The 18,177-nt window shown below is 44.5% G+C and overlaps 1 protein-coding gene across 13 annotated transcripts in view; it reads right to left on the bottom strand.

Annotated features, from left to right (window-relative positions):
• The window catches only part of eif4g3a (eukaryotic translation initiation factor 4 gamma, 3a), a 51,764-nt gene extending 34,121 nt beyond the window's left edge, over positions 1–17,643 (bottom strand). For 10 of the 13 annotated variants that reach the window (XM_070958237.1, XM_070958241.1, XM_070958242.1 and 7 more), the window contains exons 1-4: positions 17,058–17,643; positions 7,729–7,801; positions 2,688–2,855; positions 746–838 (exon numbers count right to left, since the gene is read on the bottom strand). In XM_070958237.1, coding sequence (XP_070814338.1) covers positions 746–838; positions 2,688–2,855; positions 7,729–7,801; positions 17,058–17,221 — 498 coding nt within the window. In that variant the 5' untranslated portion in view covers positions 17,222–17,643. Of the gene's footprint in view, positions 1–745; positions 839–2,687; positions 2,856–7,728; positions 7,802–17,041 lie in introns of all 13 variants that reach the window. The other 3 variants (XM_070958246.1, XM_070958244.1, XM_070958247.1) reach the window with 3 other exon arrangements.
• Between the last annotated feature and the right edge of the window lie 534 nt (positions 17,644–18,177).

Here is an 18,177-nt window from a genome sequence, read left to right as displayed (position 1 = left end):
ACGTGACGCAGCGCTCAGATCCAGGTCAAAGTGCACAGCCTGCTTTAAGATACGCTGGGTTAACCGCATCAGGACAATGTAGATATTATCATGCTGAATCTTATTCGTATGCTGTGAAGTAAACTGCAGAGGGATGAAAATAATTTCCAGTTTATTATGTGGCAGCACCGTACACACTGACCCGCCTGGTTAGCCTTGCTCTATTGATGGAGGCTGGGCAGCAGCCAGGGAAGATTAAAGAATAATGCTTACCAGGTGTACGTATACAGAGAATGCTCGCGAAGTAAATATAATATCTGGCTTTTCTTTCTTTTTTTTTTTTTTTTACTTTTTTACCCACAAAAGTTGTTAGCTATCTTAAAATGGCTTTCCTGAGGCGACACTGGGCACAGACTGTAAGATAGAGCAGCTCGACTTAACACAAGCAGATATTTTAAGCTAAGTCAGATAACAACACAGTGAGGGGGAATAACAAAGCTCCCATATTGCCACCAGTCATCCAGCACCGACGACTACAACAAGCCTATAAGGCAACAATCAGGAGACCACATCAAAAAAAAAAAAAAAAAATACAACCTATGTCAGTAAGTCAGTGAGCAGATTGAGATCACTGGACATTTCGAGAGCTCCATTTGGCTTCAAAACACCAAATCTTTCCACCAATGAAACTTTCACAGTAAAGCGCAAACTGTTTGGGTACTTGGAGGCTGGTGTGCTGTAAATCTACGACCAGAGGGACACTTACCGGGCGACTTTGTGGCTGTGCATTCATTGGCTGAGTCTGGGGAGAATACACTAAAGGGGCAGAACCAGCATTTTGTCCAGGGTTGTATGGAGACTGTCGAAAGAGGAAAAAGTACAGAGACAGAGCAGGAGAGGGTTCGTTACATACAGACCAGGAACTCTGCAGTAATCACTCACTAATCATTTCATTAAGACATTTCACAGACCAACAGTAACCTGAACAATACACCAGGCATCACAACATTAACTTACTTGGGATGTTGCTGGGAGAAAATGTTTTTGATTGGGGTTTATGTACTGCGCAAAGATAATTGGTACCCTGAAGGACTGCAAATCCTGTGTTCCTTTATACTCCATCTAGTGTGCAGTGGAGCTAGGCAGAGGTGGGTTTGAGCAGATCTGCTTACACTTCTTCAAGCTGCTGCTGGTGTGCTTGTGATAATTTAATTCTGAGCTCGCTGACAAGACTATCTACCGGAGGCTGGCGAGAGAGTGGAGCTGCTTTGGGGTGAGGCAGTGGGCCATTAGGCTATAACAGTAAAGAGGAACAACCGGATTCCTCGGAAGCACAGTCGCATACTTCAGAGAAGCTGAGTCATGGAGTCAACACATGTGAGCGGCAGCAGCAAGGCAGCAACAGACGCCACACGTCTGAATCTGTCTTCATGACTAAGAAATTATCATCTTACATAGTTTTGCCTGTTTGACTGTATTTATTCATGTTTTTCCTCCTAAAAAAGGTGCAACCAGAGGATTTAATGTCGCCTTAACCAGAGGGTAACATGAGTAAATCTTCCTTCCCATCATGCTCAGCTTGGATTTATTTCTGTTGTGCTTTGGTACTCTGAATTTTTTCATTGCTCTATTCCATCAAGTGTGTGTGGTTCTGGACGCACAAGGAAGTCCCTGTTAGATCTCTACCGTATATTTAACCCTTTCCTAAGCCCAACCATCTCAAATCCTAATTAATTAATTAATCTTGCCTAAATCCCACCTAATCACTGTGCTTCGGCCCTTAACCCTGGTAGCATACAGGATTTTACACCCACATCCCCTTTTAACAAATTCCCAATCCTAATTAATCATTTCCCACTTTGACTTTTTACAGAGCTCTTACCCAAAGAACCTCAGTCTAAAAATGACTGGCAATTCTTGAAAAAGGTTAAACTGATGATGTCCAGGCTTCCCAGAGGACCTATCAGCTGCAGGGCTCCAAGGTGTAGCCTGGTGTTTAGTACCACAGCCTCACAGCAAGAAGGTTCTGGGTTCAAACCTATTGTTCATGTGGGTTTCCTCCATGTGCTTCCTCACACAGTCTTAAGGCACACAGGTCATGTCAATTTGCGTTTTTCCATATGTGCGTTTACTCTGCGATAAGACCTAAACAACCTAAGCAGGATGTGTTTATCTCCACTTTGCTGCCACCTGACCCTTATCAGGATTACACAGGTACCATAATCAGTAGATACATGTTTTTCTATAGGCACCAGTGCACAGAGATTATTCTGTTAGACCCTAATTAAATCAGTCATAATCATGCATTCATCTGAATTTCATTAAAACACAACACCCATGCACACGCTTCTGGATTAGAAAAGCAGTGACAAAGAAAATGGACAAACAGGAAAGTAAGACGTAAAAAGATGAAGTGAGAAATAAGAAGTAAAAACAGGTTAGGGGTAGGCGATAATTATTATACTTACATTTCAACAGCATTAAGCCAAAATAGGTATGTTCCAATTTCAAATATTAAAATAACTTGATATCATTCATAAAGATACGTAAAGCACAAGATCCCTAAGAAATTTTTATTGAGAAATGATCATTTCTGGTGTGGAACTGTCGCCTAGCCCTACCACAAGTCACAAAGAGCAAGCAGACGAACGCACAGATCAAACATGAATATGCAGAGAGGATGACGGCGGACACAGTGACAAACTCACCCCACCGCCTGCCTCCCAGCCCTTAGGGTAGCGATATGGGGAAGCTGTGGGTACTGATACCTGAGAGAGCGCCGCGGAGTGGGCATGACCGGGCGGGGTGCCCGCCAAGCTAGGGTGTCCCTTTGTGATGTCGTGAGCAGTGAAAGGAGGGCCAGCATGCCTGGGTACCTGGATCACAGAAAACAGTGCGGTCAGACAGGCACACAAAGTGAGACATCATGTCAGACTGATGCACACAGACACACTGATGTTGGGAGCAGCAGTGGCAGGATTCCACAAGTCATTAGTCCTCCCCCCTGCTGAGGAATGTAAATTAAGCGCTCAAGCTCCAGGATTAGGCCCTGTATGTGTGCAGGGGTGAAGACCTGCACTGTGCATGGGTGTTAAAGCCTGCTGGGGTTGGCTAAAACTGGCCGCTTCTGCCGTCTGCTGTGCAGCGTAAGGATGTCTGGGCCTCATATGGCAAAACTGGGTCAAGTAATCATATTACAAGCCCACTCATCTGTGATAGATAGAGTGCACCTGGTACAATACATATAACTGAGTCATGCTAAACAAACCTCATCAATATGGGTCAACAAAGGGCTCAGGGTAGGCACCAGCCAAGTAAGCAGCATCGGGAAAAAGATGAGATTTGACTCGGCTCTTAGCCTGCGGTGTGGCAGGATGGGCCTTAGCTGCTGCAGCTGTGGGCTGGCACCACTGCAAGTGCTGCTTGTTGCTGCAGCAGGCCTGACACGCCGGGGAATGAGACAGGATACTGCAGAAAGAGAGCAGGAGGCACACACTCAGGCAGCTTGGAAAGCCGGGCTTTCTCTCCGGGGCCTTTTTTTTTTTTCCTCTACGCAACCTGGTCGTTAGAGCTGATAAAGCAAAACTAACATTTCAAAACTAACATATCCAATTTGTATTATCTTTAAATCTATCAGGTATTACAGGGAATGTTCTGTACAGCTTCTATAGCTATAGTACCAATCCCTCCTGCATCTCTCCATCTTCTCTGTCTGGCCCACTTCCCTCAGATGACCTGGGATAAAGCAACTAATCTAGCTGCTGTTGCCAGGGGAGGAGCCTGCTCTGCTTCAGGCGAGTGACTGATTCTGAGGACATACAGAGTGATGGGTTGGGGGAGGGGAGGCAAGTGGCTGTATAGGAGCTGTACATGAGGCAAAGGGGAGGGGGGGAGAGTGCACCAAGCCCACATCCACTGCACAGAACAACTGTTTCATGCCATGGGCTCGTTTTATTTCCAACAGTGTCATCATTGTTGCAACCTTAGAAGAACTTTCAGCGCTAGAAAATCTCATAAAATCTGCAGTCTTTCCGGCACTGTTGTGTTGCAGTGGATAAATAAGCTCACAGCTCAATAGCCTATCTTGAAACATAATGTTTTCATGTGCAATGTGCAGCAACGTGCCGTGCCTCCACAATTCAGAAATGTTATCATTACTGTAAACGCACACAAGACAATATTTTCCCACAAATTACCACTACAATGTAAACAGCAAGGCGGTCTTAGCAGGTGCCACAACTGTATTTGTTTTGTAAGCTCAGTTTTTTGTGTGAGAAAAATCAATAAAAGGGGAAATCAATATTCTTATCTTCTAATTTCTGCAGTAAACGCTCATTTACAAGATGAACAACAACAAACATGGAGGTTTGTGTGGTTTTAAAAGCAGGATTGTCACTATCAGTATTGCAAAAAGTCTATAAAGCAACTCCAGCAAACCAGTGCCCTCCAGGTGAATGCACAGTTGGCTTATTAGAGGAGAAGCCCACAACAGTGCAGCAGAGCACTGAGGGTCTGCACACAGCAGAGCTCAGCATGGATCGCTGTACAGCATAACGTCCACTTGCAAAGGCTGACTGTCACATCAGGCAAAGATCCTCAGGGGAAGGCAGGGTGCCATTCCAGGTTTGTTTCTGTCTTTGGGGAGATGCAGTAGGTGTGGCTGTTCACCAAGGTCGGGACAATAAATGGCCCCAAAGTTCGGCAAAGGGACCGCGTGTGAAAATAAATTTGGGATTTTTTCCCCCAAATTTCACTGTCAACATGAAGCCCCAAACTCACATAATGATGCCTCAAGGAGGGTAAAATAAAACAAGAATTATGTGAATATTACTGTGACAAAGATCAGATACAGGAAATGTTAATTAACTCCTGAAGGGGACAGTGAATGGCAGAGGTCCCCTGAGGTGACACATTTCCACAGCAGGCCTCCTGCGGTCAGATCACAGCGTAATGTCTCAGCAAGCATGCCTTCCCCTTTAGGTAATTAAAAAAAAAAAAAAAAAAGAACTACACACAGACGCATGTTTACTGTGCCTATAAACACTACACAACCACTTGCAGAGATTTGTTTACACATTCCAAAGTATTCAGTGTCAAAAAAACCTTAATTACTGTGACACAATGTTAAAAAAATCTAAAATGAAAAATGTACACAGTGTTTGCTCTTTCCATTGGTCCATTCATGTTAGGCCTACTGCTTTGCACACCAGTGACCAACAACCTGGACAAGAGGACCTGTGGGGAAGCTACGATGTGGTGGCACAGCAGATGTAATGAAACCCAGAGAGCTGACAACACACATGATGAAAATTAAAAGGGAGAGGAGACAAAGAGAAAGACAAGACTATTCAACCAAAAGTGGAGGTCAGGTGATCATATGATCTTATCAGGAAAATCATGTACTGCACCAACTGTAGGACACACGGCAGTGAGAAGCGGAGGGGTTAAGACAAGTAGTTTAAACCATAAAGGATGACGAAACTTCCATCGGCCAAGCATTGTGACTAAACAAAGACTGCTGATTCGCTACAACACTGTTTTGGTGGAGTCCCTCTACATACAATGCATTTATCAAGTCAGGCACAGTCGCCTGACGGAGAGCTAGGAGAAGATCATGAGTCCACACATCAGCACAAAAGACTCCTGCACAGTCCTTTACACACTGTCCTCTACACTTGCAATCAGAGCGCTCATGAAATCGGTCAAACGTGACGAGATGGGAACGCCGTTTCACAACAGCGCACAACACACGTGACAGGCAAGAAAGGTCAACCGCTCACAGATATGACCGTCGAGCACTGTGCTTGTTAAGCAGCAAGCATAAAGTCATTACGTTTGCGACGTAGCTATGTTATTCATAACGCTAGTCAATTCACGTTTTCTCAAGGGTGAATGAAAGGCCTGAAAGTTGGAAGCACTTAAAGGAACCTAAACAGATCAGAGGAGAAAAGAAGCTCGAGCAACCACAAAGTTCCTGACGGTAACGAGCTACAGTGATGGAAGAGGAGCTGGTGGGGGCAGTTGGGCAACAGCAAGGAAGATGGAGGTGTGTTTTGTGGGTATTCGATCAGTGGACAAACCAGATGCTAGCTACATCGCCAATTCGCCCTTCAGTAATGGAGAGTAGCTCTGAGACAGATCTCACACTCTAGGCATACGCTGTGAACAAAAGACCCCCGCACACTATCCTCTACAATCACAGAAATGTATTCATAACAACTGTTCAGCGCACAGACGTTCATCAGGTTATTTTTCTGATTGCAAGTGTCGAGGACACTGTGTGGGAGCCTTTTGTTCTTTTTTCTTAACAAAATCAATGACTACACAAAACATCAGAAGTTGCTGATTTTATACAATTTTTGTCGAACATGTCTTGGGCATCTTAGACATGTTGTTGTAGATTTTGGTGACTCTGCAGTGCAGGAGCTCATCACCACTTTCAAACTGTGCTGCTGAGGTCTGGGGTGAACGTGGGAGAAGTCCTGAACCAGGAGACTGTTCTAAAGTCAAGACCGTACCAGGACGCTGGTGTTCCACAAAACACCTCCTGGTCTGAGGTCATTTGGCAGCGAGGCCAGGACTGACCAGACAGGCTCCACGTGGATGCCCTCATCCTTCACATCACTGCTCCAGCAGATGCGTGTTAGTGGGGATCCAGTATCATGAAGCTGGTCAAAAGTGACTGGCTGGCCAGACCTGCTGACTTTACAGCTGTACTCTGCTTCCATCTCAAACTGTGATTCAGGCTCAGCCATCAAGTTGTGGCATGTTGGAAGCCTCTGGTCTCGAAGGCCAGCTTTCATGAAGCAGAGAGCCCGGCAGAAAAGGGATGAATGAGACGATGAAAGCGTTGAGGACCTTTCATTTCTCTCCTTCACTCTTACATTCACACATTCAACATAAAGTAAAATTGTTTTTAGGACTTTAGACAAAATGAATTTGTTCCCTACTGCATAGATTTCATCTGCTTTGTATTATATACTTCTGTTCTTAATAAATATTTAAATAGACAAAGTTTTTCCACTTTAGTTATTATCTTTTCAATGAATCATCTGCACCCATACATAAGAATTACTCTCTTTATGTCTTTGTCTTTTCAGTTGCATGTTTTCATACAAAAGGAGGTTCATGCACAACTTTATCAAAGCTGAACACTTGATGACTGTAGCGTTAACATTTTATGCAGTCTTGATTTGGGTGTTCACAGCGCTCATTTCCATTTAAAAGCATTCTAAATCTTCACTCACTTCACCTCACTTAAACTGCAGCACACCAACTGTAATCAAGTCAAACATCCCAACAAAATCGTGGTAAGTGAAAATGCCGAGAGGCCAGTAACTTTGGAAAACCACTAGCCACGCAAGTCATGCGAAGAGGGGTTTCTCTTTCCCTCTTGAACTCAATGAGGGCAGACTAAACATTAGAAACCCCTCTCAGTAAAACGGAATGCAGCTCAACAGCACCAAAATTAATAACAGCCTCCAAAATGACCATAAAACCGAACCAACACCTTGTAGCCTTCATTGGGGGGTGGGGGGTGGGGGGGTAAAAGACTGCTTTCATTTTAGCCAGGTGCACCTAATAATCTGGCAACAGATGACCAAATGTTTTTGGTACAGTCATGGTGAAAGTGTATGCAACCACACACAGTCTGCATTTGAGATCCAAGTCTCACACGCGTGTCTGAAGTGTGCATTTTCTGTACATGCGCTGCAGCATGCAGGTGGATATGTTGGTGCCGTCACTCACGCTGTAGACTGCAGCGACTCCAGGCTGTGTGGGGAAGATTCGGTCGTCCAGGGATGGCTGAACCCGTGGGATTCTAGAAGTGCGTTGAGGAAAACTCTAAACACAACTGCAGACCAGAGAGCTAGATAAGAGTTAGACGCTCAACAGGTAAGATTCCTGTCATGTTTTAGGAATGCATGTCAGGCCCGTTTAAGTCTCAATATTGCTGACTGAACCACATGAAGAGACTTGACCTCGTATGTGTTTGCTGTTTTATCAAACACTGACAACTCTGCTGAAATTACTTCCTTCTATGCTGTATGCAATGCATTTGGCCGATTCAGATCCACAGGGCTTTCCTCAAACCCCGATGGCTGGCGTAGTTAGATTTCAAGGATCCCCCAACCACTCCACTCCACTCCACCCCGCCCAAAATGCCCCATCTCTGAGTACACTATGTACCTTCACCATTTTGCAAGTGTTAAAGGGAAAATCTGAAATGGATTTCCGGACCACCTCAGCCAAGACGGCAGACGGAGCAGATTAGACAACTGCAAAGCAATAACAAAGGTACAAACTTCATCCAATATTAACCCTCTTTTTCTCACGCTAAAAGCAGCATAATAGGTCAAATAAAAACCCTCTTGTCCCAACACTTGCAAAAACCCACAACACTCCTATCCCTATAAATACTTAGGTGTGTCTGAACACAAACCAGAGCAGAAGATAACTTTCTGTCAGCCCTCTGAAACATGTAATAATGAGACTCACTTAGGAACCAACACTCAGATGTTAGAGGAGACAAAAGGGGGAATGTGCAGTCGCCGCATAAAAGAGGGAAGCCCTGCGGTTAGTAACCTGCTCAGGCAGTTGTCTCTGACAGACACACTCACAGACTGCTGGTCACATGGTTTATGGGAAACTGAACGTCTGGCTTTCTTCCTTTCACTCATATCACGCCCCTCTTTTCCCCTTAAGGGCAGGATTACAATAGAAAAGAATTATTTCACACAACATGTTGTCCCACTGTGTTGGAAATCAGAAATGTTTATAGGCACACTCCGAGGTGGGGTGAACAGCCAGCGTTGTTTGGGGGAAGGAGATACCGCATATAGATAACAGTCCCAGAACACGTTCATACTGTTGCACTCAGCTGTTCACCTTACAAGTAAACACAAACACTTGTGTAACAAATGAAAAAAAAGGAGGTGAGACAGAAGTTCAAACCCGACGCTGTCAACGTCGCACAGCCGACCAATCACGGCACGAAGCGGGTGTGAATGTCAGATCGTCTGCCTTAGAGAGCTACCATCCGACGAGCAGTTGTGACAGAGTAAACTGGCCCCTTAAACCCTCTTCCTTTACTCCATTCTCGCCTGCAGGGGCCGTCATCTCTTCTGGCCCCCTGCCAGCACCGCTACTCCTAACCGACAACAAGAGGGAGAGAGGGAGATATGGAAAGAAAAGAATGGTTTAAAACGAGGGCTACGTTTCAAAAAGCAGGAGCACAGCAGGAAGCGTTATCTGTTTCACTGTCGGAGAATTCGGGAAAACAACACGCCCACCCCTGCAACACACACAGTGCGCGCACACAAACACACACACGCTGAAATTAGGAGTAATTAGAGGCTCAGTCTCTTCACGCTGACATGATAGTCTAGGTGAGGACAAGCACAATTACGCTGTGCCATGGGCAACACAGTATTTACGTGTTTATCTTTCGTTTAGATGTGGCAAGAGTATCAGAAAGACTGAAAACAATCCACTGAAAGTTGTGTATATTTTTCAGCGACTTGCTTATTACCTTTCATCATCTAACAGTCTTATTGTGGTACATCCAATGCCACAAAGCACAAAGCCGGTTAGAAAATCAATAGTAATAATCACTTGCAAATGCTTCTTGACCCCGGTGTGGTGGGTGACAGAGAGTGACACGGATGATAGGGGCTATCAACAGTGCAGCAACCTGATCTGTCTGCTCTACATGACCGCTGGCGGGTAGGGGCAACTGTGTCAGGGACGGTAAACAGAAGGACGGCAGCAAGATGTACGCGCTGCGAAACCAGGGTTCAACCTGCTGGAGTCACAGGAGCGAATCCACCTGTCGCCAACAGAGGCAAGAGCAGGAAATGCAAAGGCAGAAACGACTGGGTAAGATGAGACGTGGAAATCTTCCAGGTATTTTGGCAGACTCGATCTTCTTACAACTGCAGCCAAATTGTAAAAACAAGAGATTATTTAAATGGCTCAAAGCCAGTATGCAGATTTCTGTTATCTCACAAGGAAAACACCTGTAGTGACAGCAGAATGTTGTTAAGCCAGAAACCGGTAGGCATACTTTTTGAACACTTGTGTTGAGCCTTTAGCTGGAATAGTTTTTCATATCACATTTTGGGGAAACTCAAAAGGCGATACAGAACATAACATCTATTCCGCAGCAAACTGACATTTAAGCAACACCCCAAAGAAATGGATTTAATTGGAAAACACATGCAGTTTTGTTTTCCCTCTGGACAACTTGCAAAGTAAGTCTATTTCTGTGCCTAAAAATGTATTTGTTTCAGACAATCTGTGGCAAAAAGTGGAAGTCCATTCATGTAATATGATGCACTTAAACCACAAGATTTTGTACTTAGTTTTGCAGGTTTACTGCTGGTGGTAAAAATAATCCAATGCCCTGATACCAGTTTGAATGTTGATGTGCAGTCATGTTCAGGTGATCAGGCAGGGGAAACAAAATGTCCTGCAGTAAAACACCATCTAAGTCCTCCATGTGGGTGGCCAGGTAACCAGATGGATGCAGACACTTTTCAGGCAAGCTCTACGACATATATCAGGCACAGCCATGAAAGTGGCTGACTACACTAATTAGACATTTAGTCATTAGTTTGATGTCCATTAATTTTCTGCTTGAGGAGAAAGAGCAAGCACAATGTCAACTTAGAGACTCCAGGGAATAAGAGTCTCAGTGTGGCTGAAATATTACGTGCAGCATCCAACATTCGACCCTCACTGAGAGCAAAGAAATTTAGTGTTCAGATGAAGGAGGATTGAAGGTTTGCAACCATAAATGAACTACGCCTCAAGGATTCTGGGTATTGAAGACACGGGCCACAGGTTTCTTATGACACCCTCTGCACATGTCCACATTCATGCATACATTGTGAAACGGAGCTTACATTTGAAAGCTCCTAATAACACCGGACCGTCATGTTGATTATCGCTAATGGGCAAAATTTGGGTCTCCAACAAGTCTGCTGCCACAGCCTATGACAGGCACTTGCTGACCCTTTGTCTCTCAGGAGATCATAAAGTAGCTTCAGCCACTCCTCCTTGACCTCTGACCTCCACAATGACCTGTAAGCCTCAATTAGGAGGTAAAAGCTGCTGTGGCTCCTGCTTCATCATTAGCTTACTGTAAAGCCATTAATGTGCTAAGTGTATGAACGGGAGAGGAAGGGGAAGGCAGGAGGAAATACAGCCTCACAAATAGCTGGGGTATGATGAGGAGGATGCTACAGCTCAATAAACTGCAATCTGCCATTCCTGAATAAATTAATGAATCGCAGCTGTGTAGTTAGCAACCTCAACCCTGAATAAATCACGTGAAACACCCAAGAAAACAAGGCGAGCGAGGGTCAGGAGTGAGAGGTGAGCTTCGGATTTGCTGACTTGACCGTGCTGCAGGCAAATATCAGTAAATCAAAGTGTAATGTCTGCACTTCCACATAATAAAATACAGGCAATTTCTTTGGCACAGCAGCGAGTCTCGTGTTAGCTAAATATGGCATGCATTTCAAAAGCCGTGTCTCCTTCAACAACACAGGCTACCTGGAAATCTCAGAGTGGAGGCACAGGAAGTGAGAGGAGACGGCCCAGATGGTGCAGACACAAACCCTTCTTCTCCCTGCTGGCCCACTGGCCACTCTGAGACACACACACACACACACACACACACACACACACACACACACACACACACACACACACACACACACACACACACACACACACACACACACACACACACACACACACACACACACACACACACACACACACACACTTGGATAAAGCTCACAAAGCTCTCACTGCCTGCCTGCTGTTGCTGAGACTGCTCTTTCACTCCAGTATGAACGACAGGTGATAGGTTGGAGGATTTTGCTCGAGCAAGCCAAATCTGAAGGAACAATGCTTCTGGATTTCTACAGCACAGATTGTGTTTGGTTTTAAAGGAAACAGGTAGTCAATCTGCACCACAAAGGAGGTAGATGAAGAAAGAAACGTAAAAAACAAAATACCAATTGGACCTTCCGAGGATAAATCAAGTTGTACTGAACTGAAATTAAAATAATAATATGTTGCTATTTAATGGGTAAATCCACATTCAAGCTACCACTTACTTTGGGTTTCAATTACTAATACAGCCATGATGACATGATGGTGACAAGGCCAAGTATTTCTAAAGCCTGAGATGATTCCACATGGCCTGTACAGAGAGGACTTCTCCGATTTAAAGATGGCCCGAATAGTTTTTAATCCATGTAGGCCGAGTCTGCTGGTGTCATTCCAACAAAAATCTGAGGACCAACACACTGGATTCTTTTGAGAGAGAGATGGGAACTTTCAACTGTATAGTATATTTGTTGGAGGGTAAAACTCCACTAGCAGCCAGAACGCTGCATTGTGCATCTCGGAAACGCTGCCAAGGTGTGTCAAAAAATGCAAAATGCTTCCTGTTAGCACAGTCAGTAAGCACAGTGGACATAACCTTGTCCTTTCTTTATCTTGCAGTGACAGCTACCCTCTGCGAAACACAACTACTTGAGAAAACATGAATTAGTCTGATGGAACGTGTAAGAATTTCTGTTGCTGCATTGTGAGTCAGACACAGGTGATAAATTACATGAGCCAAATTGCACTGACCAAGAAATGAAGAATTTGCTGGGAGACCCTGCGGCGGAAGCAGAAACACAGGCCAGTAGTTGGAAACTGCAGCCAGGAATACATCATCACGAGGTTACTGGTTTATGTTTAAAACAGCAGCAGCACTGAACTTAGCCAGCAGTACCACTTGCCTGAACAATGAAAACCGACCCAGCTGACAAAAAAACGCCTGCCAGTAGAAGCCAACAGTGCCAACAAACAGCACTAAACTACTCACCAAAGGCAACTTTCACACCATGAAATTTCTATTTTTTAATCAGATTACGCTTTGAAGGAAAGGACTTCTGAAATGTGTGACAACAGAGGACTGAAATAAATGGCTGACACCAACAAGAACATGGGAACAGGGACAGCTGACAGAAATGGTTGCTTAACATGACAAGCGCTGCTTTGCTGTTTATAGTACTTCAGCTATAAACCCTTATCAACTCTGGCTGCAGTGTATTCTAACAGTGCACGATATATTGCATCTGTACACTTGGAAGACAAAGCATAAATTCTTGCTCCAACAGCAACATTGACACTGTATTGGCAAAGGATGTTGCACTGATTGCTGACAAGCAGGCGTGATCATTCTCAACTCCACCATCCGCTTTACTGCATCACAGTGTGGGTGGGATGGATCTCCACACACAGAGAGTTTGTTGCAAATACCGAGTATCATAGAAGAGTTAAAAGCAATGGGATTATAACCAGAAGATGACAGCTTTACCATGAATTACTGATAGTATTTGCTTTTTCTAGATTGAATAAAGGTGTTTATTCATGAAGACATAAAGAAAACATCCACAATGACGTGTAACTGCGACTAAAAACACTGACAGCGTGCAGAATGTCTTCCCCGACAGGCCACTCCCTCTCTGGAAAGAACAGTCCTGCATGCTGGCTCATAACAACTCAGCAGTTTATTTATAACACCCCACAGTGAGTATGCTCATGAGATCGTCGTCTCATGCAGGCTGCACACACCTGTCCTGAAATACAGGACTACTGTGCTGTGTGAGCTCCCAGCTGGGCACATACATTTCATAGCTGCATGTCATAACTAACTGTGGCTACATGCCCGGCTCCCAGGTTGAATTAAACTTTGCTGCTTTATTGACAAATGCTGTCATCCCTTTGTCCAAAGAAAAACACAAACCATGAGGACAAAGAACTGAAGGGAAAAAAACTTGGAAAGTTGTGAGGGAGAAAAGGAGTGGGCCTTTTCAAAGGGAGATGAAAGTACTGTACCATGAAAGCTGAGGGGTTGGAGGGGGTGCCCGGGGAGACAGGCAGGGGAAAAATGGGGAGAAGCCCTGAGTTTTCTCAGCTGGGCCAGTAATGGGGTGAGGTGAGCTGTGGGGGGATGGAAGGAAATGAGGGAGGGCTGAGGCAGGCTGGGTGACCTGGGCCTTTGTTGGCAGATGGTGGGAAGCGCCACCTTGGCCTCTCGCTCTGAATGCTAAGCAGTACTGCCATTGTCTGAAAAGTGCAGCAGCAGACGCATGCGCTGCACGTTTCTCTGGCAACCAGGAACAGAAACAAACTGCCCCCCCCAGCACTGCACACATACACGCTCCGCCACCCCGTTTCTCTGAACCCCTGTGCATCTCAGGACTTCACAAAAGAACATGTCAACATCCTCAAAGTGGGAATTCCAATACAGCAGGAGCCAAGGCCAGACGGACCGTAACGTGCGCCCACACTCCTGACCTCAGAGGTCTCCAGAGAGTGAGAGGTCAGACAAGCGGCGACACTCAGAAGGTCTGTTTTCATATAGATATGAAAATTAAATGCAGTGCAGTCCAGTGCAGTGCTGTCTAAAACTGGGTCCAGGGACCATCAGGGAGATGTTGGAAATGACACAGAGGTCCCAGGACAAAGCAGACTAGTGTAATTTTCCTGCAAATTCACTCATTTGATGTCAGAACAATTTATCCTTTCTGTAAACTCCCACCTACTGCACAGATGGTTATGTAATGCAAGAAAAAAGTCATACTTTATCATAGTGTACGACATTCAACAATTCAAAGTGAACATTAAATACAATCCAATTAAATTCCACAGCACCACAAACCATAAACTCCAAAACGACCAAATAGTTGAAACAACGCCTCTTCAACACACTGTCAACAACAAAACTAATACAAGTAAACTTCATAGAAGTAGGCGTTATTGTGCGGCTGTTGCACTGGATTTAATTTAAAGTACATTAGCTTTGTGAACCTTATAGACTGGCATGGCATCAGTGTTTTCAGCCCAATATTCCAGGTGTGGATATAATATCACATACTCTTTATAGAGTATTGGATGTTTTGGATTAAACTTAATTGAAGTGTGTTCATGATATTACCTCTAACCCCTGAATACATTCTTTCAGGTTGTATTTAACAAGCTGGATTAACTCTAATCTCTTGATGACACTTAAAAGCTATAGTAACATGAAATTGTTTTTGCAGAAACCCACTATTGCACTATATGGCAATCTGCCACAGGTTTGTCCCTGTACATTTCACACGGACACAGGAACTCCTACAGTGCATGAGTGGATCAATAGCCGTAACTTCATCAAGACGAGTCAAATACTGCATTATATCGAGCAAACTAAGACTGACCACTTTAGTCACAGTTAAAGCTAAGCAAGAATGATCACAAGGAACCAAAAAGTCAAGTAGAACAAGTGCACCAAAGAGGGGTTCTGTCTCGTTCAATGAAAGGGAGATATTTACCATTATTCTTGCCTAATCTTGTTAAATATCCCTATCCCTTAAACACAAGACACCCATTGAGTGAAATGAGAGGGTGCAGTTCTGTACTCAACTGGTGGGCACGTACTATCATAGTGCTGAAAGTAGGTTAAGCAAACATAACAGTCGTTACAAAAGACTGGAAGGTCAAAAGGGGACATGGCTCAACAGATAAGGTGATCGTTATCTTCTGTCTTGTGAGAGACTTACTGATCTAACTCACAAACAATACAAGTAACATCACAATACACTGTACGCAAGAGAGGGTTTCACACCATCACCTGGCATCAGCAGCTTACTCCTTACTGCCCCTCACAGATGTCACAAACACAGGGCGGCTGTGATCGTGGGTGGCAGGAAGTCAGGTTGAGACATTACACCCCAAAGCTAAGCCACAACAGGGGTTGTCAGATCACACAAGACACATCTCTCTGCCACTGGCAGGCAGGAGACGTCAACTTAATCCTCCCTCTCACAATACTGCCACCATGCTGTAAATAAAACAGGAGGTGACATAACCACTGTGACTTCACTCCACCAAAAGTAGGGTAGAGTAATACTAGATTTATCTCTGTGTGGAGTCAAAGGTGAAGGTGCATTTTTTTTTTTTTATAACTTAAATTTTTATTGAGTTTTCACAAGTGTATAACAAAAACAATAGCAATACAGCATGGAACTAACAAACGGTCTGGAAGTGTTACTGTACAGTCGTGAAGGTGCATTTTGAGGAAATGACAATGCAAGTACCCAGGACAATAAAGGCTGAAAGACCCACACCCTGCATGATAAATGTTTGGAGACACATTTCTGGGAAGACACAAACGCATCATCGTAGTGTAATATCTGTGAAGCAATTTCAAGACTTATCAGCTGATGATGCTTTAACAAACTGTTCATATGAAATCATAAGCCATTTACTGTCAAGAAACTAGCTAGCTACTTTCTCAGTGCTAATTTCTACAGGCTGTCATCCTCAGGGCTCACCGGCCCGGGCACTGACAGGCCTGCAAAGGTGCACCGTAGCACCTCTTCAAAACCGAGCTAATGTTATGTGAAATTGGAAATGACGTTCAATTCCCACTAACCGGGCCTCATGTGGGCTAACGTTATTAAGCCACAGGTCATCGTCCTGAAACGGATGAGGCTTTGCTCCCCTGCGACGTAGCCTGCACTGACTTGTGCACTTGCTAGCCACAGAAGCTACCATTAAATTAGCTGGCTGGCACAGTAACGAGGCTAATGCACCTTGCTAGCCAACAACGATAACTGAACAAAGCCGGTAACCGGTGTGGAAAGCCTGATAGCTCGCCGGTAATGGAGCTTTCATACACCAAATAACGTCAACTCAAGTATCATTAATCTAAATGCCAATATATTCAAATGACAGCTATATTCCATCACAAACGTAAGTAAAATCGGTAGTGTAGCAGGAACTCCCAAAAATCAAACTGACATTTCCGTTAGCTTTGACAACCGGCTTGATAAGCTAATGTTAGCTTACTTAGCTAGCTAATTGTCCCCTCCCCTCCCAGCTCCCTCCAAACGAAACCATCATCCCCGCATCCAACCAATATTATCTATCCCTAATAAAAATAACAGTGTGTGTTACTGTCACAATGGAGAGTTAAATGCATAAAATCACAAGACGTGTCTGTTACCCATGTCAAAGGATACTGAGGTGGTGGTACAGCGCCGGGCTGAGGAGCTGTTGGGGCTCCCGGCGGCAGAGACACGGAGGTCAGGGTAGCCCGCAGTTGGCTCGACGGAGAGGGGCCACTTCCAGGTCCGCTAACTGCGACAGCGGCGGGTTTGGGGACCACTTTCGGTGGCAAACTCATCGCAAAAAAATCAACAAATAAAAACAAGACCTCAATAAATACTGATAAAAACAACGCCTAGCTTGCATGCATAGAGCAAGCGTAGCAGATTCTTGAAGCAGGCCCCAAATCCCTTTAACGAACTGGGATAACGAAGCTCGAATAGCAATACAAACGTCTTTTTTTCATGGAAAGTCGCTGTTCGGATCAGCGGTGCTATTCATGGGGACGGTGGGAGGTTTAGCCTCCCTCGCCCGTCCGGAACCTCTGCGGATCCGGCTCGGTTCGCTTCTTTCAAAATAAATAATCGCCACGATCTTCAACCTCCTTCGGCGATCTACCTTTTCTTCTCGACAAGTATGTTTTCTATCATTTTTTTCTCACAGAGATGAGAGACTTCGCCAACATGGCGTTGCGGCCGCTTCCAGCAGTCCGGGCAGGACAGATGATTCGGCAATTCTCGGCCAGTTACGGCTTCGCTCGGCTAATCAACTAACCTACTATCAAACACAGATACAATGCCTGGCTCATGTGTCTGAAATACTGATTTTATTTTCATTTTTATTAATTTTTTTTTTAATTATGTGGTTTCAGAGTCCTAAACTTGGCTGATGAAATTAAAGATTAGTCCAGAATGTAAGAACATGACACTAACAATGGATAACATTAAAACCAAAACAATGAAAATAAGATATGCTTGATTACATCAAGTTGGACAAATTATTCTAGTAATTTGTGTTTCTACATGGCCAAAAATCCTTCACATCTAGTATTCACATTTTTACAGTCGAGTAGTTCATGGCCTGTACTCTGCACCAGCAGCAGGACTATAATACGGATTAATGAGCTATTAGCGCCATCTACCGTCCTCCTGGCTGCTTCGCATCCGCAAGTGAGCGCTACAAAAATGTGTGTGTGTGTGTGTGTGTGTGTGTGTGTGTGTGTGTGTGTGTGTGTGTGTGTGTGTGTGTGAACTC

This window comes from Chaetodon trifascialis, chromosome 3, assembly GCF_039877785.1.
Source record: "Chaetodon trifascialis isolate fChaTrf1 chromosome 3, fChaTrf1.hap1, whole genome shotgun sequence".
Lineage (NCBI taxonomy): Eukaryota > Metazoa > Chordata > Actinopteri > Chaetodontiformes > Chaetodontidae > Chaetodon > Chaetodon trifascialis.
The sequence above is the reverse complement of the archived record's forward strand: the minus strand, read 5'-3'. Positions and strand labels throughout refer to the sequence as shown.